The sequence below is a fragment of the Euleptes europaea genome, chromosome 11, assembly GCF_029931775.1.
Source record: "Euleptes europaea isolate rEulEur1 chromosome 11, rEulEur1.hap1, whole genome shotgun sequence".
NCBI lineage: Eukaryota > Metazoa > Chordata > Lepidosauria > Squamata > Sphaerodactylidae > Euleptes > Euleptes europaea.
The window spans coordinates 77,292,289-77,318,187 of record NC_079322.1 but is presented as its reverse complement, the minus strand read 5'-3'; the positions used below and the strand labels follow the sequence as shown (position 1 = coordinate 77,318,187).

The 25,899-nt window shown below is 45.1% G+C and overlaps 1 protein-coding gene across 1 annotated transcript in view; it reads right to left on the bottom strand.

Annotated features, from left to right (window-relative positions):
* The window catches only part of PTH1R (parathyroid hormone 1 receptor), a 124,422-nt gene that overhangs the window by 1,704 nt on the left and 96,819 nt on the right, over window positions 1–25,899 (bottom strand). The window contains exons 5-11 of the mRNA XM_056857658.1: window positions 22,720–22,814; window positions 20,083–20,269; window positions 17,128–17,281; window positions 13,764–13,824; window positions 12,134–12,200; window positions 5,633–5,727; window positions 1,708–1,849 (exon numbers count right to left, since the gene is read on the bottom strand). Of these exons, the coding sequence (XP_056713636.1) occupies window positions 1,708–1,849; window positions 5,633–5,727; window positions 12,134–12,200; window positions 13,764–13,824; window positions 17,128–17,281; window positions 20,083–20,269; window positions 22,720–22,814 (801 nt within the window). The remainder of the gene's footprint in view (window positions 1–1,707; window positions 1,850–5,632; window positions 5,728–12,133; window positions 12,201–13,763; window positions 13,825–17,127; window positions 17,282–20,082; window positions 20,270–22,719; window positions 22,815–25,899) is intronic.

The following is a 25,899-nucleotide window of genomic DNA, read 5'->3' as shown; positions in this document are numbered from 1 at the left end:
TGGAGGGTGAGAGATTCAAAACTGGTAAAAGGAAGTATTTCTCCACACAATGCAGTTAAATTGTGGGACTCCCTGCCCCAGGATGTGGCTGTCAACTTGGAAGGCTTGAAGAAGGGAGTGGACATGTTCATGGAGGAGAGGGCTATCCATGGCTACTAGTCAAAATGAATACTAGCCATACCTATTCTCTCCAGGATCAGAGCATGCCTATTATATGAGGTGCCATGGAACACAGACAGGATAATGCTGCTGCAGCCGTCTTGCTTGTGGGCTCCCTGGAGGCACCCAGTTGGCCCCTGTGTGAACAGACTGCTGGACTTGATGGTCTTGGTCTGATCCAGCAGGGCCTTTCTTATGTTCTTAACACAGGCAGGATAATGCTGCTACTGTCACCTTGTTTGTGGGCTTCCTAGAGGCACCTTGTTGGCCACTGTGTGAACAGACTGCTGGACTTGATGGACCTTAGTCTGATCCAGCATGACCTTTACTACGTTCTTACGTATTCATGCGCAATTGCGGGGAGGGGAGCAGTGTTGGGCTCTGGAGAAGACTTGTGTCGACTGCACATCCTTCGCCCTTCTGTTAAGGAGACCAGAGGCAAAGGAACTGGGAACAGTTTTCAGAACTGGGGATTTATTTTCGGGCTTTGGGTCGCACTTGTCAGACGGAGCTGGGAACAACCGGCCACGCCTCCCATTTGCACAAGTCCTAGGAATCCTGGCCCTCTCTGCAGGGTGCAACAAACACCTGCAAATAATTCAGGCCTTTAGTAGGAAATGGACCAGTGTTTGCTATTAAATACAGGCAAGGGCAGCTATTAAAAGAACCCATCGCTCATAGCAGAAAACATTTCTTTTCAGTATGGAAAGTTAAATTGGGATACTGAGGAACAAAATGGGAGGGGGAAGTGGGGGGGATAAGGAGTGGAGGAGGAAGAGGGTGGGCAGTTCTGGGTTGGGTAATTCTCGGAGGTTTGGGGGTGGAGCCAGAGGGCGGGGTTTGGGGAGGGGAGGGACAGGAGAGAGGGCCTTTTCGGTGGCAGCCCCACAGTTATGGAACAACGTCCCCCGGGATGAGAGCCTGACCCCCTCATTGTTGACCTTCAGGAGGTCTTTAAAGAAAGTTTTATGTAGGACTGCATTTGATTGATTTAGCTTTTATTACTGGCAGCCCTAATTGCAGTTTATCATTGTTTTTACTGTGTTTTTTTTAATGTTTAATTTATCTTGTAAGCCACCCTGATTTCTGCCAAAGAGAAAGACAGCTAATAAAGGTTTTAAACTATCATTACAAAAAGTAAAGAAAGGAATAAAAGTACTAAAAAAAGGAATAATAATAATTTGGTTTTTATATGCCGACTTTTTCTCCCACTTAAAGAAGAATCAAACCGGCTTACAATCACCTTCCCTTCCTCTCCCCACAACAGACACCCTGTGAGGCAGGTGGAGATGAGAGAGCTGTGACTAGCCTGAGGTCACCCAGCTGGCTTCATGTGGAGGAGTGGGGAAACCAACCCGGTTCACCAGATTAGCCTCCACCGCTCATGTGGAGGAGTGGGGAATCGAACCTGGTTCTCCAGATCAGAGTCCACCGCTCTTAACCTCTACACCATGCTGGCTCCTAATATAAGGGGGCAGGTTACACACTCCAATGGTGAGAAAGATGGGCGACGATCCTCCCAAAAGAAGCACAGCGAGCATCCCATACCTGGAAAGAGTTGAAGAGTATTTCATAGTGCATCTGGATTTGCCAGAGAATCCCTGACACTTCTGTGTACGGCACGGCCATAAAAACTATATAATGAACTCCAAACAAAGGCATAAGGACCAGGGTTGATTTCAGCAGCTTCCTGCAAGAGACAGCAGAGGGAAAGGAGAAAAAAAAAAGTTAGTGGGGTTCTGAATTATTTTCAAGCCCTTAACAGCACAGCACAGCTAAAAAGGCAAATGCGATCTTGGGCTGCATCAACAGAAGTATAGTGTCCAGATCACATGAAGTGATGGTATCGCTTTATTCTGCTCTGGTTAGACCTCACCTAGAGTACTGTGTTCAGTTTTGGGCACTGCAATTTAAGAAAGATGTAGACAAGCTGGAACGTGTCCAGAGGAGGGCAGCAAAGATGGAGAGGGTCTGGAGACCGTCCTGTGAGGAAAGGTGACTAGCCGAAGGTCACCCAGCTGGCTTCATGTGGAGGAGTGGGGAACCTTTAATCTGTCTTTTTGCTCCTAATAAAGTATTACTGCTTCAGAGCTACCTGCCTGGATGAGTTTGCTTATGGGATGCTAGGGACAGACATCTAATCCTGACGGTTTTTGAAGAACTTAACACTCCTTGGTTTTAATGGATGTTGTGTGGGTTTTAATGGGTTGGACAAGCTGGAACGTGTCCAGAGGAGGGCAGAAAAGATGGCGAGGGGTCTGGAGACCAAGTCCTGTGAGGAAAGGTGACTAGCCGAAGGTCACCCAGCTGGCTTCATGTGGAGGAGTGGGGAACCCAACCGGTTCACCAGATTAGAGTCCACCACTCATGTGGAGGAGTGGGGAATCAAACCCAGTTCTCCAGATTAGAGCCCACCCCTCCTAACCACTACACCGCACTGGCTCCCTATTTACTATTATTGCTAACAAACACTGAATTATCATTTTATCAATTTAAATATTTTAACCTGAGACCTTTGCTCAGGGACGCTAGCCATTTTGTGCCACCGCAGGCGGAACTGTAACAAACAAATAAATCGAGGCATGTGAGGGTTAAGCCCTTCCTATCTGAGCTGAGCTTTGGGGTTCCTAGGTAAGCTGGAAAAACGTAGGGAAGTTTCAGGGAATTTGAGGGCATTTTCTTTTTCGTTGGTTTGGCAAGGCTAAATCCTGCTGCATTTCCCAGCCCTGAAGCTTTGGGACGGCGTGAGCCATGCCAACAGTGTGTGGAAATAAATACCTCTGCACAGGACCAAGTATGTGGGACCCCCCCCCCCCTCGGAGCTCTTTAGGGTACGAAACCATCAGATGCTTCTAAACGCCACGGACCGGCCGAAAGTGGGTATGAGCGCATGGGAACATCTGGTTCTGCTAAGAAAATGGCGTTCCCCGAGGGAACAACCTCTGCCTGGAAATGAGGCTGACAGGGAGGAGGGGAAGGGAGGAGAGGCGATTCCCTGCCAGAGGTTTTTGTGGCACAGCGTGGAGGCAATTGCAGACGGGGCACCCAGCGCCCGTGGGCCTCGCAACTTTCCCTTCGCCAGCGACTGATAGCTTGGAAAGCCGTCCCCCAAAGAGCGGGGCACATCCAAACCATAATTAATAGCCAGCATCCGATGGCGTGAAATAAATCAATAGGTAAATGATAGGCCTCGATGGGGTCGGAAAACAAACCGTGGCGTTGCCCAAGGCCGGTTCCAGCCTGTGCCCGCCTCACCCCTGCTGCTTTAAATTAAACACTCTCCTCCCAAATTTTCAAGCCTCTTTTCTCCCCCCCCCTCCCTAAACAAACGAGGCCAATTTGACAAATGCGGACAGTATAAACTGGCAAAAATGGATTTTACTACTTTAAATAGTGAGTTATAGAAACTAGTTTTAATATTTTTATATTTATTGTTGATAGATATTTTTAAAACTGTTAGGACGCTTCTTCGGAAGTCGGGTGATGGGTCACATTTTAAGGTGGGTGGAGGGGCGAAGGGGTATCTTTTTGGTCTTAAAAACTATGTAACTATGAATGTATTAATAAGTATATATAGATACTCCTTTGTATTATTTTTTGTTTTATTTTTACTGTATTTTTTATTTTTATTGTACTTGTTTGATTTATGTTTTATGTTATAAAAATTATATATATATATATATATATATATATATGCTTATGGGATCCTAGGGACAGACGCCTGATCCTGACAGTTTTTGAAGAACTTAAAACTCCTTGGTTTTAATGGATGTTGTGTGGGTTTTAAAGGGTTGGACAAGCTGGAACGTGTCTAGAGAAGGGCAACAAAGATGGTGAGGCGTCTGGAGACCAAGTCCTATGAAGAAAGCTTGAAGGAGCTGGGTACGTTTAGCCTGAAGAGGAGAATACTGAGAGGGGATATGATAACCATCTTCAAGTACTTGGAGGGCTGTCCTATAGAGGATGGTGCCGAGTTGTTTTCTGTTGCCCCAGAAGGTCGGACCAGAACCAACGGGTTGACATTAAATCAAAAGAGTTTCCATCTAGACATTAGGAAGAACTTTCTTCTAACAGTTAGAGTGGTTCCTCAGTGGAGCAGGCTTCCTCAGGAGGTGGTGGGCTCTCTTCCCTGGAGGTTTTTAAGCAGAGGCTAGATGGCCATCTGTCAGCAATGCTGATTCTAAGACCTCAGGCAGATCATGAGAGGGAGGGCATCATGGCCATCTTCTGGGTGTGGAGTGTGGGTCACTGGGGGTGTATGTGGGGGAGGTAGTTGTGAATTTCCTGCATTGTGCAGGGGGTTGGACTAGATGACCCTGGTGGACCCTTCCAACTCTATGATTCTATGATTGTGCTACACTATTCTTTTAATATTTATGTTGAAGCCACATCGAGAGAGCATGGTGCTGGGAACAAGGGGTGCAAATGCATTACACCAGTGATCCCCAGCATGGTGCCAATGGGTGACATGGTGCTAGGCTTGCCAACTCCCCAGGTATAGCGGGAGGCCTCCCGCTGGCAAGCTTCATTGCCCACTGTTACTCGGAGCAGAAGTGGTAGGGCTAAAAAAAACCCACATCCCCAGTGACGCTGCTATGCCACTTCCGGGTACAACTTGGAAGTGACAAAGGATAGCTGTAAGAATTGCCAGAAACTCTATAGTAAAACCCTAGAGTTTCTGGTAATTCCTAGAGCTACCCTTTGTCACTTTGGGGTTGTACCTGGAAGTGACACAGCAACATCAACGACTTCATAGTTAAATTGTGGAACTCCCTGCTCCAGGATGTGGTGATGGCTGCCAACTAGGAAGGCTTTAAGAGGGGAGTGGACATGTTCATGTAGGAGAGGGCTATCCATGGCTACTGGTCAAAATGAATATTAGTCATGATGCGTACCTATTCCCTCTGATATCAGAGGAGCATGCCTATTATATTAAGTGCTGTGGAACACAGGCAGGGCAATGCTTCTGCAGTCGTCTTGTTTGTGGGCTTCCTGGAGGCACCTGGTTGGCCACTTTGTGAACAGACTGCTGGACTTGATGGGCCTTGGTCTGATCCAGCAGGGCTTTTCTTATGTTCTTATGTCATGCCCAACCCATGTTCCCACCCCCAGACCTTCCATGGGTTACCAACTATCTAACATGTGTGGCCAACTCCTGTTCTATGCCCTTCTATTCTTTCTAGGTAGAGCGCTAGTTGTGTGTTGAAGGTTAGTATGGAACTTCACATGAACACATGAAGCTGCCTTATACTGAATCTGACCTTAGGTCCATCAAAATCAGTATTGTCTACTCAGATCAGCAGCGCCTCTCCAGGATCTCAGGCAGAGGTCTTTCACATCACCTATTTGCCTAGTCCCTTTAACTGGAGATGCCGTGGATTTAACCCGGGACCTTCTGCATGCCAAGCAGATGCTCTTCCACTGACCCACAGCCCCTCCCCCTGTGCCTTAAGGAATGGAGAAGAGGACTTACCTGTATTGTTGTCTCGTATCACATCTCCCGGCATTTGTTTCTCGGAGTTTCGTTGCTAGAACTCTGATAATGTTGATAAAAAGAATAAAGTTTGCCTAGAAGAGAGGGGAAAGGGGGATGGGGAAAGAGATCTCTTTAAACCCCTCTTTGACAAATGATATTACTCAGCAACAACTTTGGAAGGGAGGCCATAGGATTATTACCACCCTCTATGGCATCTGCAAAGAGAGCCCTTTCCCTAAGGCTATACAGTGGTTTGAACTGGAACATTTCAATTTGTAGTTCAGTCCTTAGTAGGATTGCTAGCTCTGGGTTGAGAAATCCCTGGAGATTTGGGGAGTGGAGACTTGGAAGAGTGGGGTTTGGGGAGGGGAAGGACCTCAGCAGGGTATAATGCCATAGAGTCCACTCTCCAAACCAGCCATTCTTCCCCCCAGGAAACCTGATCTCTGTTCTTTGGAGATCATTTGTAATTAGGGTTGCCAACCTCCAGGTACTAGCTGGAGATCTCCTGCTATTACCGGTACCACTGATCTCCAGCCGATAGAGATCAGTTCATCTGGAGAAAATGGCCACTATGGCAACTGGACTCTATAAGCACTTTCACAGAGCCCAAATAATGCACTTTCAATCCACTTTCAATGCACTTTGAAGGTGGATTTTACTGTGTGAACTGGCAAAATCCACTTGCAAACGATCGTTAAGGTGCATTGAAAGTGGATTGAAAGTGGATTATTTGGGTTGTGTGAAAGTGCCCAAGGCATTGAAGTCCCTCCCCTCCCCAAGCCCCACCATCCTCAGGCTTCACCCCAAAAACCTCCTGCTGGTGGCGAAGAGGGACCTGGCAATGGTAGTTGTAATTCCAAAAGATCCCCTGGAGGGTGGCAATCCTAGTCCTTAGCTACTCTGCAACTAGGGTTGCCAGCTCCAGGTTGGGAAATACCTGGGGATTTTGGGGGTGGAGCCTGAGGAGGGCAGGGGTTAGGGAGGGGAGGGATTTCAATGGGGTAGAATGCCACAGAGTTCACCTTCCAAAGTGGCCATATTCTCCAGGGGAACTGATCTCTGTCACCTGGAGAAGAGTTGTAATAGCGGGAGATCTCCAGCTACCACCTGGAGGTTGGCAACCCTTTCTGCAACTCCAGCTCCCTACAGATTCTACACAATCCTGAACAGGAAAACTGTCCCTGCAAATACAGGCAATCTGCAATTCGCACATCTTGCATCGATTGGAACAGTTTATTCCAAACAGCCCAGCTCAGCCGACTGATCTCTCAGAGAAATGATCTCTCCAGGTTTTGGCAGCTTAAATGCAAAAGATTTCCCCCTTTCACCCTCCAGAGCACCAGCCAAAGCCTAGAACGTAGTGGAAGGAAAGGGCAACGCCTCTCGGAGAGCCCCGGTCCATCTCCCAAAAACTCAAACGGAGAAAAATCAACGATTCGCGATTGGAAAAGACAACAGGCTGGTCGGGGAATCGAGAGCGCAGCGGAGCGTGCAATTCCGGAGCAGCCCCGGAGACGCAACGCGGAATGCGCTTCGACGCCATTGTGCTTGCAAACATCTCCAGGAGGACAAACCTCCTAGCCAGGCGCCGCGTGGGAATTGTCTCCGCGGAACAGCAAAACCTCCGTCCAACTCATTGTCTTGCCGTCACTGGAGGATAAATTTCAAGGCCTGTTGGCAGCGCTCCGCGCTGGGTCTGCCACGTTTCTCAATCGCCGTTGGCTCCCTCTCATTCCCAAGTCTCATTGTGTGGTCCTGAACATTTGCTTCTCCGGGATCTTTAAAAACATATATCCTGAGCTACCAGCGAAAGAATTTGCAGGAATCAGAAGTCGACATGGCGAAAGACCATGCGTGTCCGGGCCTCCAAAGTTGGCGAGATTGTCGTTATTTTTTTCGCCCTTTTGACTTAATTGACTGAAATTCTTTATACCCCACCTCATAACCACAAGGGTCTTGAGGCGGTTCAGGGAGTTCCTAGAAAAGATCACGGCCAGTAAAAAGCAATCGACTCAACAACAACAGCCACTTGCAAATATAATATGAATAAACAAGCAGTTTCAACTTGGAAATGCTTCAGTTTAGCAGCACAAATAAAAACCTAGCAGGATATAAACAAGCCTCCGTGAAACTTTCAATGGGTCATTTTAAAGGATACTCTTTGATTTAATCCCTCACATTTATTTGATATAATTATAATATTAGGATGATTACAGGTATATTACCTAGATAAAATAAGATACTTATAAAGTAACTGAGCAGAGGGGGATTATACTGTTAGCAAAAGTATATACAATTTAATTTTGGACAGAAGAGAGTGAAGGGGAAGTCAATTATTTTTTGTTATTTCTTAGATTAGAAATTTTTATAAATTCAATTTTATATTGTTTTTTTTTTTTTATAAATATTTTTATTAGTTTCTAATATTGAGTAGGCATACAGGAAAGGAAAAAAAAAAGGGTAGGGGAAAACCTTAACAAGAAAATACATATTTTTACCCCCTTAACAAGGTTCGAATTGTCGTCATTATTAACATAATATATTTAATTGTCAACTTCACTTTTATAACGTTTGTAAATTTTTTTATTGTTTTTTGGTTTTAATATATTCATAGAAGATGTGCCATTTGTCTTTATTTGCTTTTTGAGTGCCTATTTGTAATAGTTCTGTTAAGTGTGCCATTGTTATAAATTCATATGCTTTATCGATCCACAGTTCAATTTTTGGTATTTTTTCTGTTTTCCACAAAGAGGCTAGGACTATTCTTGCCGCTGTTATCAGATACTTTAGTATGATTTGTTGATCTTTACTGCATTCATCTGGTGTTTTACTCAAGAGGAAGAGTTTAGGGTCATATGTGATAGGCTGACCAATTATAATTTCTATGTTTTTATGAATTTTCTTCCAAAATTTTTGGACTGACATACACGTCCACCAACAGTGATAGAAAGTACCTCTAGTTTTACGGCACTTCCAACATAAGCCAGATGTCGAGGTGTTCATGTTCTGGATGTCACTCGGCGTAATGTACCACCTGTGCAACATTTTCAGCCAGTTTTCTTGAATCCCTTGACAGAGCGTAAATTTAAGGTTTCCACGAAATAGCTGCTCCCATTCGTCCGTTGTTATGATCTCGTTAAGATTTTCCATCCATTTAATTTGACATGATTTTATTTGTTCATCTTCTGTATCGTATGTCAAGAGTAACCGATAGATTTTACCTAAAAGATGCTCTGTTGGCTTGCTTATCAGCTGTTCAAAATCTGTTTTACCTTGTAAAACTCCCCGAGTACAGCAGTCCTCTTTAAATCTTGAGATCAATTGATGATATGTCAGCCAAGACATCTGCGGATAATTGATTTGTAACTCTATTAACGTCTTGAGAGAACCATCTGTTTTTACCAGGTCCTGATATTGCATTGTCCCATATAATTTCCTATCAGTTACTGAACCATAGGCATTAAAGGGCGCCATCAATAGTGATCTTTCAAAGCTCAATCTGGGTTTCAATTTTCGCCACACTGCCACCATATTTTCTACAGTTGGATGGTCTCCGATTTCTTCTACACTCTTCTTCCAGTTCTTTCCCCATAATAGATGGTGTACTCCACCTTGCAAACTTGCCAGCTCTAGTTTGATAGCCCTTTCGTTAGTTTGCATGATCCAATCTTTAATCCATACTAAGGTAGCAGCTTGGTGATATATTTTTAGATTTGGAAGAGATAGGCCCCCTCTTTTCTTCTCATCCGTCATAATTTTAAATTTTATTCGCGGGCGTTTTTTGTCCCAAACAAATCTGTTAATTTTCTGTTGCCAAGATTTTAAGACCTTATCTGGAATTTTAATGGGGATTGATTGAAATAAAAAATTCAGTCTTGGAAGAATGTTCATTTTAATTAACGATATTCTGCCCAACCAGGAAATCTTCAACTTAGTCCAAATTTGGAGGTCACATTCAATCTTATTCCAGACCATTTGATAGTTATAATTGTATAGATCTTGGGTTTTTTTTGGAAAAGTTATTCCCAAATATTTTATTGTTTTAGTTGATGTTGTGAATCCTGAGATATTTGTTATTTCTGACTCCTCGTCGTTTGTTAGATGTTCTAAAAAAAATTTTGTTTTGGTTTTGTTTTATATTGTTAAGTATTAATGGAAATTGATTTATGATGTCTAAAATGAGAAAACAATAAAAACTTTATTAAAAAAAAAAGCCTCCGTGTAATGACAGCCCTGGTTCTGTGTCACTGGCTGATAAATGGTAGGGTTGCCAGCTCCAGGTTGGGAAATACCTGGAGATTTGGGGGGTGGAGCCTGAGGAGGGTGGGGTATGGGGAGGGGAGAGACTTCACTGGGTTATAATGCCATAGAGCAGGGCTTCTTAAACTTTTTCTACTCGCGACCTCTTTTCACCCGAGAAATTTTTACGCGACCCCTTGGTATATAGGTATATAAACTAGGTATACAAATCAAACATTTACTGATAATAAATCATAAAGAAATGTGTTTTCAAACAATTCTTTTACTGTTGCCAAAGTTTTTGCGACCCCCACATGCAGTTATGTGATGGGGTCACGAGCCACAGTTGAAGAAGCTTTGCCATAGAGTCTACCTTCCAAAGTGACCATTTTCTCCAGGGGAACTGATCTGGGCAGCCTGGAGATCAGTTGTAATAGCAGGAGATCTCCAGCCACCACCTGGAGGTTGGCAACCCTAATAAATGGGCAGTTCTGGCCTTAGGGTTGCCAACTCTGGGTTGGGAAATTCCTGGAGATTTTGGGGTGGAGCCTGGGGAGGGCAGGGTTTGGGAAGGGATCTCAACGGTCTACAACTCCACTGATTCCACTTTCCAAAGCAGTCGCTTTCTCCAGGGGAACTGAGCTCTGTTGTCTGGAGATCAGCTGTAATTTCAGGAGATCTCCAGGCCTCACCTGGAAGCTGGCAACCCTAGCTCTGCTGGAGGGAGGGGAGGGGCCTTGGAACATCTTCTACGTGTCCTCAAGGCAGATAAAGGTGGATTTCCTGTCCTCACATACTAGGCAAAATGGAGATACAGTGGGAGGATGGAGACTTTGGACTGGATCCTGTGGAATCCTGCTGGATCCTGCTGTGTGGCTCCCCAGAGCCGTGCCCACTCAGTCAGCACAAGTGGCACTTACGCCGGCACAGGGGTCACACCAGCTCCTGAGCAGCTCCGCCCCCTCCCCCAGGATTGCTCGGTAACTAACTAACTCTAATAGGTGCTATTTACACAGCCCAAATAATACACTTTCAATCCACTTTCACTGCACCTTAACGATCGTTTGCAAGTGGATTTTGCCAGTTCACCCAGTAAAATCCACCTTCAAAGTGCATTGAAAGTGGATTGAAAGTGCATTAGTTGGGCTGTGTAAATAGCACCTTAGACAGACGCTAAGATGCTACTGGACTAGGGTTGCCAACCTCCAGGTACTAGCTGGAGATCTCCCACTGTTACAACTGACCTCCAGCCGATAGAGATCAGTTTCCCTGGAGAAAATGGCCGCCTTGGCCATTGGACTCTATGGCAGTGAAGTCCCTCCCCTCCCCAAACCCCGCCCTCCTCAGGCTCCACCCCCAAAAACCTCCCACCGGTGGCGAAGAGGGACCTGACAACCCTATACTGGACTTGAATCTAACTGATTAACTAACACCTGTTCAGCAGAGACAGCTTCCTCACTTTTCTTCCCTGATCCTGCTGCCTTGGGAGGGTTAGAAAAGGGGTTGGGGTTGGGAAAACAGGGTCAAATTTTGGGGACCTGAAAAAAGTGGGTGACCCATCAAGGGGTTTTTCCAGGCAACAGACGGACAGTGGTAGTTTGCAACTGCCTGCCTCTGTGTAGCAACTAGGTTGCTAACCTCCAGGTACTGGCTGGAGATCTCCTGCTATTACAACTGATCTCCAGCCGATAGAGATCAGTTCCCCTGGAGCAAATGGCCGCTTTGGCAATTGGGCTCTAGGGCATTGAAATCCCTCCCCTTCCCAAACCCCACCCTTGTCAGGCTCTGCCCCAAAAACCTCCCGCTGGTGGCAAAGAGAGACTTGGCAACCCTGGACTTCCTCAGTGGTCTCCCATCCAAGTACTATCCAGGGCCAACCCTGCTTAACTTCCGAGATCAGGTTAGCCTGGGCTCTCCGGGTCAGGGCCTAGTAATTATCCGAAACAAATTCCTGAAAAGTTTATAAAAGTCCAGAAACTCTGGAATAATGAAAAGCGTGTCCTCCCTTGAAATCCAGATCATTTTCGAAGTACACACCACTACCAGAAAGGCGTTTAAGTTACATGGTGTTCTACATCCCTGTTACATAGACGGTTGCTAGTGGCGGCCAAAGACATTTTGGTGTCGGTTGTGGGGGTCCGAATATTGCCCCACGTGCTCAGATGCCCCTCAGTTCGCCCTTAATTTTTCTCAGAGTAAAAGCTCTCCTCCCCCTCCTCATCCCCACCCCACCCCCAATTCAAATCTTTTACTCACCATCACAGTTATTAGGATTGGCACTTGAATGAACCACTTGAAATATCCAGCGCTTAAATCCCAACATCTGCAAAAAGAGTAATGCCCTTCAAGTAATGCTGGTTTCCTGATGACCCCTCTGTTCCGTTTGGTTGTTGAATTTCTACTGCTCGACACTGAGGAGTTTCTTGTGCCTGTTTACTGTGTTTTAACCTAGCCTTCCTTCAAGGAGATCAGGGTGGCATGCAGGGTTCTCCCCTACTCCCATCTTATCCTCACAACAACCCTATCAGGTGGGGTCAGTTGAGAGACAGTGTCTTTCCCAAGGTCACCCAATGGCTGGGTGGGGACTGCAATCTGGCATCCCCCCTAACCCATACCCCTTGGCTGGTATGCATAAGAACATGAGAAAAGCCCTGCTGGATCAGACCAAGGCCCATCGAGTCCAGCAGTCTGTTCACACAGTGGCCAACCTGGTGCCTCTAGAAAGCCCCCAAACAAGACGACTGCAGCAGCATTCTCCTGCCTGTGCTCCACAGCACTGAATATAATAGGCATGCTCCTCTGATACTGGAGAGGATAGGTATGCATCATGGCTAGTATCCATTTTGACTAGTAGCCATGAATAGCCCTCCATGAACATGTCTACTCCCCTTTTAAAGCCTTCCATGTTAACATAAGAACATAAGACAAGCCCTGCTGGATCAGACCAAGGCCCATCAAGTCCAGTAGTCTGTTCACACAGTGGCCAACCAGGTGCCTTCAGGAAGCCCACAAACAAGATGACTGCAGCAGCACCATCCTGCCTGTGCTCCACAGCAACTAATATAATAGGCATACTCCTCTGATCCTGGAGAGAATAGGTATGGCTAGTATTCATTTTGACTAGTAGCCATGGATAGCCCTCTCCTCCATTAACATGTCCTCTCTTAGTTAAAATGGATACTAGTCATGCTGCATACCTATTCTCTCCAGTATCAGAGGAGCATGCCTATTATATTAGGTGCGGTGGAACACAGGCAGGATGGTGCTGCTGCAGTCGTCTTGTTTGTGGGCTTCCTAGAGGCACCTGGTTGGGCCACTGTGTGAACAGACTGCTGGACTTGATGGGCCTGGGTCTGATCCAGTAAGGCCTTTCTTATGTTCTTATGTTCTCTTAATGCCTTCCAAGTTGGCGGCCATCACCACATCCTGTTGCAGGGAGTTCCACAATTTAACTATGCCTTGTGTGAAGAAATACTTCCTTTGATCTGTTTTGAATCTCTCAACCTTCAGCAGAGGACTCTGCATTCTGGTATATTGAGAGAGGGAGAAAAGCTTCTCCCCGTCCACTCTCTCCATACCAGGAATAATGTTATAGTTCTCCCATCCTCCATTTTATCCTTACAACAACCCTATAATGCAAGCCAGGATCCCCCCAAATTATTAATTATAACAGGCATTAAAATCACAGTATGTAAATGACAGAATGTTAAATATCATCATTAGGACAGGCCAGGATTATTACCCTCCCCCCATGGGAGGATATTCTCACATACTGGGGAGGGTTTTATTCTGTGGCCAGATTTTATTTTTAATGACTGGAGATAAAAAGGCAGTCACCGAACCAATTTAGAGTTTTAACAAAAGCAAAAAATGATCTCAGACTTACTCTGTGTCTGCTAACGTGGCCCGTAAGGTTGCCCAAATTGTGACAAAGACCACTGGGAGACCTGCAAGAAACAGAAAGCAGAGGTGGGAATTAAGAATATATTTTAGCAGCACCATGTTAGTTATACTGGGGGTGTGGGGGATGAAGTCCCAGAAAGGAACAATTTGAGGAGGTCTCCATTTTATCCAAGACTGGCAGGCTTTGGAATCTCTTTTCCAAGTTTCATGTTCACCTCATTGCCCCCCCCCCCCCGGCAGGGTTGCCAACCTCCAAGTGGTGGCAGGAGATATTATACAGCATCTAGCCATTTAAGCCCAGAATCATAGCATTGGAAGGCACCACCAGGGTCATCTAGTCCAACCAGAAGTGGTCCGTATTTCAGATCTTTCCGTATATTGGAATACTTTGGAATTTTTGCATATACATCATGAGATATCTTGGGGATGGGACCCAAATTCATTTATGTTTTATTTACACTTTATACAACCTTGCCTGAATGTAATTTTAAACAATATTTTTAATAGTTTTGTGTACATCGAACCATCAGAAAGCAGAGTTGTCACTATCTCACCAGAATACCTGTATCAGCTGTTAAACAAGAGCGACAACTAACTAACGACGGCAGCCTTTCAGTCTCCACCTATGATGCAGTGTACACCGTATTTTATTTTTTTAGGTGAGAGGAAACATTGAAAGCAGGCAGCACAGATCTGGTTCAAAGGGTCTGGTTTTCGGAACAGTCTGGATATGGGATGTTAAGACATTTTGGAGGACATTGATTCATAAGGTTGCCATGAGTCGGATGTGACTTGACGACACTTAACACACATGCACATTCTGTCCATGGAAGTATTATCCAGGATAATTCTGTCATTATTTTATATTCAGCAATTACACACACACACACATGATTCCCAGACTTCCATAAAAACGGCCAACACGGGTGGCCACGCCGACATTGGCCTCTATAGTATCCACATTGTATGCGCTGTGCATCTCCAGTTCTTACACACAGTGTGTACAATGCAGGTCCTATATGGCCAGGTCATCTCAGCTGCAGCCGGCACGGGGTCTTGCAAAGCTCTGCTCCCTCCCCCTGCTGCTTGGAATGAGCCACGAGAGCCTCATTTCTCTGTTGGCACAGTCCGCACACAAGCTAGCTAGCAGGGTGGTGTAGTGGTTAAGAGCGGAGGACTCATATCTGGAGAACTGGGTTTGATTCCCCACTCCTCCACATGAGCGGTGGACTCTAATCTGGTGAACCCAATTTGATTCCTTGCTCCTCCACATGAAGCCAGCTGGGTGACTTTGGGCCAGTCAGTTCTCTCTGCACTGTCTCAGCCCCACTGACTTCACAAGGTGTCTGTTGTGGGGAGAGGAAGGGAAGGTGATTGTAAGCCAGTTTGATTCTCCTTAAAAAGGGAGGGAAAGTTGACATATAAAAACCAACTCCAACTCCTCCTCCTCCTCCTCCTCATCTTCCTCTTCTTCTTCTTCTTCTTCTTCTTCTTCTTCTTCTTCTTCTTCTTCTCCATCTCCTTCTTCTTCTCCTCCTCCTCCTCCTCTTCCTTCCCAGCAGTCCTGGTAACAGGAATCAGGAAGAGTCTGCTGGAAGCTCATGTCCAGAGTTTCTCAGTTGTGCCTCATATCTGTTTGTTCTGTTTTTTTGTTCTGCTCTAGGGATGGCTCTTGAAGGAGCTGTCTGTGTTAAGTGCCATCAATTCGGACTTATGGCATTCACAGGAATTAACGACCTCAAAATGTCCTCTCTAAGACACCAATATTTGGGCACCACTTTGGCTCCTCAAGGTTGGAGTCCCACTCACCTTAATTGGCAGAAATGTGGGGGTAAACTGGCAGAGGTGGTACCAACATGGATGTTAGCAATAGTTCATTTCAACCAGACCATCCACTGGGAGCCTGTGATGAGCCCTCACTGTTTGGGGAGGAGGACTGGTTGGGAGACTTAGCAGTGCCTCCACTGCAGTGGCCCCTGATAGTGTGGAATGTGCGGTTTAGTGAGATTTGCCAGAGCTCAGGCCTGTCGGAAACCATGACAAACATTTATTTATTGGGACAAGGCTGGGCCTTATCTGAATCTAGAACTGGAGTGGAACTTGGGTGGGTGGGTAGGGGGTCGCTCCATGAAACTGATGGTATGGATGGAGGGGGAGAGGTAGTTGTGAATTTCCATTTTGACTAGTAGCCATGGGTAGAGCATGGGAAAAACCCACATTATTGCCACTTGCATTTAAGTGCATTATTTAAATGCTCTCCATGTGTAAATGCTCTCCCTGAACATGTCCATTCCCCACTTAAAGCCTTAGAATGTAAGAAAAGCCCTGCTAGATCAGACCAAGGCCCAGCAATCTGTTCACACAGTGGTCAACCAGGTGCCTCTAGGAAGCCCACAAACAAGACAACTGCAGCAGCGCCATCCTGCTGTGTTCCACAGCACCTCATATAATAGGCATGCGCCTCAAATCCTGGAGAGAATAGGGATGCATCCTGGCTAGTATCCATTTTGACCAGTGGCCATGGATAGCCCTCTCCTCCATGAACATGTCCACTCCCTCTTAAAGCCTTCTAAGTTGGCTTTATATATATATATATAATGTTCGTTATATATATAATGTTCTTCTCCATTTTTGAAAAGCCAATGCTATTTCCAGCCCTCTCCCTCTCTTTCCTTTGGTTGTAAACAGACTCTTCTTGCTAATGACCTGCCCACCATGGACCACATCCTGTTTTCCAACAAACCCAACGGCCTCAGTAAATTGCAGGTTTCCATTATTGCGTGCATCCAGACACTCACGGTAACCCTGGTCCACTCTAAATAGCTCCTCAGGGCATCTGGGGTCAGAGGAGGAAAGGGGGACAGGAAAAGGATGAAGGCAAGAAACATGAGGGGGTCTCCTACAAATCTGCAACACGATTGAGACCGGTCTGTCTCACGGTGTTGACAAGTCTGATAGCAATAATGGCTCACATGCATCTGGGAACTGAGTTTCCAGCACAGAACTCTAGGTACTAATCGAACACAACGTCCATGTGGAAGACATGTGCCTGCCATATGAACTTTGCAACATGTGAGCTCTCCTTGAGCAGAAGTTCTTTCCCCCTACCCTGCCCTAGGACAAAATGAATTTTGCCCCCAACCTTCTTCCCTGAATTCCTAACATTTGGAAATCATATATGGCAAAAATGTGAAAACGCATCCCATTGGAGCTTTCGGAGAGCCTCCTCTCTTCTTCCCGTGCCTTTCCTGATGTCCGTGTCAACATTCAAATCGACCTGGGTCTCCGTTCCCCCTCTCTCCCCTCAGGCTGCCGAGCAGAAAGGAGACGGAGAAATGAAGACTCACCCCAGCCGAATAAGGTGAACCCCCAGAGGTACTTCTTCTCGGAGAAGAACGCCATGAAGATCAGGCTGTGGAGGTAGAGGCCTTCTACCAGAATCCAGTAGTAGTTGGTGGCCAGGAAGTAAAGGAACAAGGTGACAACTACCTTGCAACCCACCTGAGAAAGGAGAAAAGGACGGGGTTCAAGGCATGATACTGAGTGCAGTCACCTCTGCTTATTTATTTACAAGATTTGGGTTAAGAACATAAGAAAGACCATGCTGGGTCAGACCAAGGTCCATCAAGTCCAGCAGTCTGTTTACACCATGCCTCAAAAGCTTATACTCGGAAAATCATGTTGGTCACAAAGGTGCTACTGGTTGCAGTGTTCATAAAGTATTCTGGAGGCTAGGGTTGCCAGCTCTGGGTTGGGAAATACCTGGAGATTTTGGGGGTGGAGCCTGAGGAGGGCAGGGTTTGGAGAGGGGAGGGACTTCAATGCCATAGAGTCCAATTGCCAATGCGGCCATTTTCTCCAGGTGAGCTGATCTCTGTCGCCTGGAGATCAGTTGTAATAGCGGGAGATCTCCAGCTACCACCTAAAGGTTGGCAACCCTAAATGAATGGCATTCATCCAACCCTACTTTCAAGTCTATTACTCACTAGACCTTTTGCACACCCCCGGGGTTTTTCTTTTGCATTTGCTCAAACAGACTATTCAGAACAATCCCCCCTGGATCTTTGTTCCTGGGTGAGAGCTTTGATGTAAACATTCATGACTGTCACCTGCTGTTGAGGAACCTGAAACAAGCCCCAGCCATTCAGCCTCCCCCCACCCCCGCGCCCACTTCAACAGGCTGGCAAATGATATCCTCTCATTCTCAAATGCTTCCTCTTCCAACCTGCCTTTTGATATTTTCAAAGCATTTATCGAAGGTGCTGGGAGGCAGACACTTGATAAGGGAACAGGGAAACCTCGGGCACCAGCCCCGAAGGGGGATACCCTTCAGAGAAGAGAGGCCTCCGCATGGAAGGGAAAAAGATCTTGGGGTAGGGTTGCCAGGTTCCTCTTTGCCACCGGTGGGAGGTTTTTGGGGCAGAGCCTGAGGAGAGTGTGGTTTGGGGAGGAGAGGGACTTCAATGCCATAGAATCCAGAATCCAATTGCCAAAGTGGCCATTTTCTCAAGGTGAACTGATCTCTATCGGCTGGAGATCAGTTGCAATATCAGGAATCATAGAGTTGGAAGGGACCACCAGGGTCATCTAGTCCAACCCCCTGCACAATGCAGGAAATTCACAACTACCTCCCTTCCACAACCCCGGTGACCCCTACTCCATGCCCAGAAGATGGCCAAGATGCCCTCCCTCTCATCATCTGCTTAAGGTTATAGAATAAGCATTGCTGACAGATGGCCATCTAACCTCTTCTTAAAAACCTCCAGGGAAGGAGAGCTCACCACCTCCTGAGAAAGCCTGTTCCACTGAGGATCTGCTCTAACTGTTAAAAAATTCTTCCTAATGTCCAGACGGAAACTCCTTTGATTTAATTTCAACCTGTTAGTTCTGGTCCAACTTTCTGGGGCAAGAGAAAATACCTCGGCACCCTCCTCTATATGACAGCCCTTCAAGTACTTGAAGATGGTTGTCATATCACCTCTCAGTCTTCTCCTCTTCAGGCTAAACATACCCACCTCCTTCAACCTTTCCTCATAGTACTTGGTCTCCAGACTCCTCACCATCTTTGTTGCCCTCCCCAGGACACATTCCAGCTTGTCTACATCTTTCTTAACTTGTAGTAACCCAAACTGAACACAGTACTCTAGGTAAGGTCTAACCAGAGCAGAGTAAAGTGATCTCCAGCTAGTACCTGTAGGTTAACAAAAACAAAAACCACCAGTGCGGTATACACATAGTCACTCAACAACCAACACAGAGGCCAAGGAAAAACCCAGAGAAATGAAGTAGATTACAACAAATATAATAAAGTCAATAGACCACTCATCAGACTAATAACAAGAGTTATACTGTGTTAAACATTACACAGTGAAATATGGTCAGACAGGTCCAATAACTATAAATTGTCCATTTAAATAAATGGATTAGAGTAGCAGCGTTGAAACGCAAATTCAGTGAGGCAATTCAGTGAGGTGAGACAGAGTTCCGGTAAACGCCCGTTTCAACATTTCTTCATCAGTCGTCAAATTCAAAGTCATCAAATTCAAACTTTGAGACTTTGAATTTGATCACTGATGAAGAGTGCTTGAAATGGGTGTTTACCGGAACTCCGTCTCGCCTCATTGAATCGCCTCACTGAATTCACGTTTCAGCGCTGCTACTCTAATTCCTTTCCTTCAATGGACAATTTATGGTTATTGGATCTGTCTGACCATATTTCATTGTGTAATGTTTAACACAGTATAACACTTGTTATTAGTCTGATGAGTGGTCTATTGACTTTATTATATTTGTTGTAATTCACTTGAATTCATTTCTCTGGGTTTTTCTTTGGCCTCTGTGCTAGTACCTGGAGGTTGGCAACCCTATCTTGGGGTCATAGCAGACACCTCCATCAAAGCGTCAACCCAGTGTGCCGCAGAAATGAAAAAGACAAACTTTGTGTTGGGGGTGAGTAGGAAAGGGATTGAAAATACAATAGCCAATATTATAATGCACCTGTACATTTGAAATAGCATGAGTGCTAAATAGGCGGTGGCTGGAGATCTTCTGCTATTACAACTGATCTCCAGGCAATACAGATCAGTTCACCTGGAGAAAATGGCTGCTTTGGTTAGTAGATTTTATGACATTATACCCCATTGAAGTGCCTCCCATCCCCAAATCCCGCCCTCCTCAGGCTCCACCCCCCCAAATCTCCAGGTATTTCCCAACCCAGAGCTGGCAACCCTACTGCTAAAGTCAGATTCCACCCTTCCTTCTCCCAGCATTTATTGCTGCGTCCAAGGCAAGGGGCTACTCACAAACGGCGACTTGTCTGTCAACGGCGTCTCGGTGAAGGACTTGAGGTCTTCTTCCGAGATGCGCTCCATCTCCTCCAGGGCGGAACCTGAGTACAGGACGGCGTCCTTCACAAAGATGCTGGTCGCCCGGAGCATGAAGGAGATGAAGAGATGCATGTGGATGTAATTCCGGGTGCAGTGCAAGCGCCTGCAAGAGGAACGAGAAAGGACGCGGCTTTGGGGGACGTTCTGAAAGCATGGAGATTGAGGGGGGCTTCAGAGCCAGCCCATCACCCTACAACCTGGGTGGATTTTTCAGAGCTGATAATTCCAGACTGAGCCACACACATATTTAATTAATTTATTTAATGGTTTTGTATCCTGCCCTCGTCCCCAACCTAAGCCAGGCTCAGGGCGGCTACCAACAAATATTATATACAATATAATAAACAATCAAATAAAGTTTGACAGCAACAATTAAAATATCAAAGAAAGTCCAAAGATAAAAAAATAAAAGAAAGATCAAGATGGAGAATTATTGCTAAGGTGTAACTACCATTGCAAGGTGTCAGCAGGTTGCCAGGGCTCTCCTCCATACAGAATTAGCGGCCAATAACCCAAAAAGGAAGGGTACGGGGGTAGAGAACATACCCCTTTGTCTAACAGATTCCCTAATTAAGCATGACGTGGGGGGAAAAACAGTTCAAAGCTTTTCTATCTCGTGCTGCATGGTGGTCAGCGTGTGGGACTAGGGGGCTTTTCCTCATGCTCAACTTCCTCCTGATTTTCTCGGCAGTCGATCCACAAGCATGGGAATCGGTTTGGGCATGGACCTTCCACACATCTGCACTCCCTCTGCATTTTCACAGTCATGGAGCCAGTTTCTTTTCTTCCGCGCATGACTTAAATAAACTGGAATTTCAAGCGAGGGTGATGTCGTCATCTGTAACATCACAGCACCCCCTATTTTTATATTTTTTTGCACATGCTTATATTGATATTACGGCTATATTTTTTTAAAAAGATACTAAAATATCAATATATCAACATACTGTTGTAGTGATGGGTTTAGCAGGTTCTCTGGATTCCTCTATGTATGTTAAGTGCTGTCAAGTTGCTTCTAACTTACGAGAACCCTATGAATGAATGACCTTCACAGCATCCTCTTGTTAAAAGCCTTCCTCGGGTCTTGTAAAATGAGGGCCATGGCTTCCTTTAGTTGCTCAATCCATCGCATGTTGGGTCTTCCTCTTTTTCTGCTGCCTTCAACTTTTCCTAGCACTATGATGTTTTCCATTGAGTCTTGTGTTCTCATCATGTGTCCAAAGTACGATAGTCTCAGTTCAGTCATTTTAGCTTCTAGGGACAATTCAGGCTTGATTTGATCTAGAACCCATGGATTTGTCTTCAGCTGCCATTAAGAAAGCAAGACTCTAGCTCCTTCCCTTGTAGAGATATACCCTTTCCTTTATATCTGTATGATGGAAAGGGCTTTTTTTAAAAAGAGAGAGCTGCAAATTCAGAGAACTTGCTAAACCCATCATTTGGACCGATACATCGATATTTTGCTGCCTTAAAAAAAAATCATAAACAAAACCGCTGGTCTTCAGGGTGGGAGAGAGAACAGAGGGAGTTGACTGACGACGACGATAGTCCAATCACTGAAAAGTAGGCTGGAGGTGGGTGGGTTGTTGGTGGGGCAAAGAAAACTGAAAGAAACTTTACACATGATGAAAAATGCAAATCAAAATTGACTTCCAGAAAAAGACTGAGGTAACTGTGGTCTGCCCAGACCAGACTGGCTGAGGCTAGCCCAATCTCATTAGACTTGGAAGCTAAACAGGGTTGCTCCTGGTTAGTACTTGGATGGGAATCCAGCAAGGAAGTCCAGGGTTGCTACGCATAGACAGGCAAGGCCAAATCACCTCGGAACATCTCTTGTGTTGAAAACCCTATGAGGTCACCACAAGTCAGCTGCGACTTGACGGCCCTTCCCGCCACCATGTTGGCCTGCTGATTTGTTGTGTATTTTCTGGTTGTGGATGGTATTTTATTTGTTTTTAAACTGATGTGAGTTCATATTTTTTTTAGCTAGGTAAAGCACCCAACCAAAGTGGCTTAACCAATGGAAAGCAGAAAGTGCAGCACTATCAAAAGTTACTCCGTGTATTTGTCAGAGTTACAAGTTGGCCATAATAGATTTGACAGAGACAGCTGACAGGTAGCTGTCTGATCTGGGACATCTAGCTGATGCAAGAGGATGCAAGTGCCTTGAGGTCCCAGAGTGAACTGCAGCAAACCAGATTAAGGCAGTAAAGCTGATGCAATACTGTGGCCAGGTCTACAGGTGGCCTAATTGGTTTCTGGTGCTGGAATGTATATAGCTCTGTGTGATTATAACTCTTTGTTGGGAAGTTTGGTGGAGAGAAGTGTACGTGACGGTTTGTCTTTTTGTATCTGTGCACTGTAAATTAAACAACACTGTTTTCTATAAAGCCAAGGAGTTCTGGTGGTGTGTCCTGGATAACTGCTAATCCACTTACTCCCACGTCAGTATTTACAATGAAGATATTGCATTCCCCCACATACATCCACAATTGAGTACACTGAAGGCTAAACCAAAATTCACATCCTGGATTCTGAAAAGAAACCACTTACCTGAAGTAGCCGAGGATAAGGACCGCAATGGTCAAGGAGCCGAACGAGATGGAATAGCCAACGGTATAAATCACATAGAGTCGGTCGAAGACTTCCTACGGCAAACACAGGGTGGTAATGGGGGAGGGGGAAAGAGCATTAAGGGAAAAGCTGGGAAACTTGAATTCGTTTCATGGCAGCACAGAAGCAGAGGTAAAAGCGGCATACTAAATTAGGAGGGGTAGCAAATACGGTAGAAGACAGAGCCAGGATACAGGATGATCTTGACAGGCTGGAGAATTGGGCTAAAACTAATACAATGCACTTCAACAAAGATAAATGTAAAGTTCTGCATTTAGGTAGGAAAAATCAAATGCATAATTATAGAATGGTGGAGACTTGTCTCAGCAGTGTGTGCGAAAAGGATCTTGGGGTCTTAGTAGACCAAACGCTGAACATGAGTTAGCAGTGTGATGCAGTAGCTAAAAAGGCAAATGCGATCTTGGGCTGCATCAACAGAAGTATAGTGTCCAGATCACGCAAAGTGATGGCATCACTTTACTCCGCTCTGGTTAGACCTCAACTAGAGTATTGTGTTCAGTTTTGGGCACCACAATTTAAGAAAGATGTAGACAAGCTGGAACGTGTCCAGAGGAGGGCAACAAAGATGGTAAGGGGTCTGGAGACCAAGTCCTGTGAGGAAAGGTTGAAGGAGCTGGGTATGTTTAGCCTGAAGAGAAGACTGAGAGAGGATTTGATAACCATCTTCAAGTACTTGAAGAGATGTCATATAGAGGATGGTGCTGAGTTGTTTTCTGTTGTTCCAGGTCGGACCAGAACCAATGGGTTGAAATTAAATCAAAAGAGTTTCTGTCTAGACATTAGGAAGAATTTTCTAACAGTTAGAGCAGATCCTTAGTGGATCTTTCATGAACTTTCATAAAGGAGTACTTAGAAAACTTTCCAGGACAGCGATCCCTGATGTGGTGCCCTCTGACACCAATCCTGGTACCCATCAGGTGTTTTTGGTAAGTGGGCAGAGCCAGGTGGGGCTCTTGGCCAGCACAGCTTCTGATAGGCCACTGGAGATCTGATAGGCTGTGCAGATGAAAACATTGTTCAGCTGCTACCAGTGTTGGCTTTATTCTCTCGCTCCTTTTTCCCAGTGTATTTTAAAAATTACCCTCCTTCTCCCCTGCACTTGGACTTCCTCTGGGCATATGTATGGCTCTGCCTCCGGTGGCAGCCACATCGAGGTTGTGCCCGCCCCCCTGGGTCAGAATTCCAGAGGTGCCCATGGGCTCAAAAAGACTGGGGGCCTCTGCTCAGCATTTTTCATGAAATATATACATGATGTACGGTGCACATAGAAAATAGTGCATAATAGCTGTACAAGATGCACACAGGAGACAAACCGAACTACGACACCAACAGAGAAACGCAGAGAACCGGAACCGCTTGACCAAAGTATAACTGAACATTTTAAAAGCGGGGACTTTATGGCTTATACAGAAATATTGCACTCTCTGAATGAAAAGGTTTGATAGGTTTCGGAAATCAGGAAAAGCCTTGCAAAACTTTTGACCAGAAGCAACAGCCGGATAAATGTACACATCCCATGGAATAACATCTCTCCAGTCATTTCCAGTGCTCTGAAAATCAACCATCTATCTCCAGCCCAGATGAACCCATGAAACTGCCTTAGACTGAATCAGACCATTGATCTATTAAAGTCAATCTAGTCTACTCAGAGTGGCAGCAGCTCTCCAGGGTCTCAGGCTGAGGTCTTTCACATCACCTACTGCCAGATCCCTTAACTGCACTTGCCAGGGATTGAACCTGGGACCTTCAGCATGCCAAGCAGATGCTCTGCTCCCCAATATGTAAGCTGCTTTATACTGGATCAGACCCTCAGTCCATCAAAGTCAGTATTGTCTACTCAGACTGGTAGTGTCTCTCCAGGTTCCCAGGGTCAGAGGTCTTTCACATCACCTCCTACTTGATTCTTTTAACTGGAGATGCCAGGGATTGAACCTGGGACCTTCGGCATGCCAAGCAGATGCTCTGCCACTGAGCCAAGGGACCTCCCAAACAGCACAGGACATGGACACATGAAGCTGCCCTCTACTGAATCAGACCATCATTCACATCACCTACTGCCAGATCCCATAGCTGCAGATGCCAGGGATTGAACCTAGGAATTTCTGCATGCCAAGCGGATGCTCTGCTCCCCAATATGTAAGCTGCTTTATACTGGATCAGACCATAAATCCATCAAGGTCAGCCTTGTCTATTCAACCTGGCAGTGGCTCTCCAGAGTTTCGGGTGGAAATCTTTTTTTTTTTTTTAAATAATAATTTTATTGGTTTTTATAATACAAATTTTCCATGATAGTAAACAACAATAAAAGCAATATGAAATTCAAAATCAAAATTCTAACTCTATGTTGTTATAATTTCTTGAATTCATAACAAAAAAAAAAACAAATTAGAGGAAAATTTATGACTTCCCCATCACCTCTCTCCGCCTCTTAATAAAATATTCATCCCATCGTAATTGGTCTGATCTTAACTGTTATAAATTCATTTAACTTTCATAAAACATTTTCTATTAATCTATATGATTATAACTCTTAATATTAATTGTATCTTCTAGATCAGATTAATAAGTATTCTTCCATTTTCCCCAGTTTTAATTCATATTCACAGTATTTCATCCAATCCTCCCATTCCCCTAAGAATCGAACTTTGTCTTTTTCATTTAAAATAGCTGTAAGTTTTGCCATTTCCACCAATTCGAACATTTTCCCAATCCAGTCTTTTTTCTCGGGAATTTCTGCCCCCTTCCATTTTGCTGCATAAAGCAGTCTCGCAGCTGTTGTAGCATAAATCAAAAAAGTTCTTTGTATTAGCAAGTCGTCAGGTATCATACTTAATAGCATCATTTCTGGTGTTTTGGGTATATTTTTTTGTACTATTAGTCTCAGTTCATTGTATATCATATCCCAAAAGTCTTTAGCTTTATCACAAGTCCACCACATATGGTGAAAGGAACCAATTTCCTTATTGCATTTCCAACATTTGGGGGATGTCACTTTATATATCTTTGCCATCTTCTTAGGTGTTAAATGCCATCTATACATCATTTTATAAATGTTTTCTCGAACTGATTGCGCATTTATTCCTTTCAAGTCTTTTGACC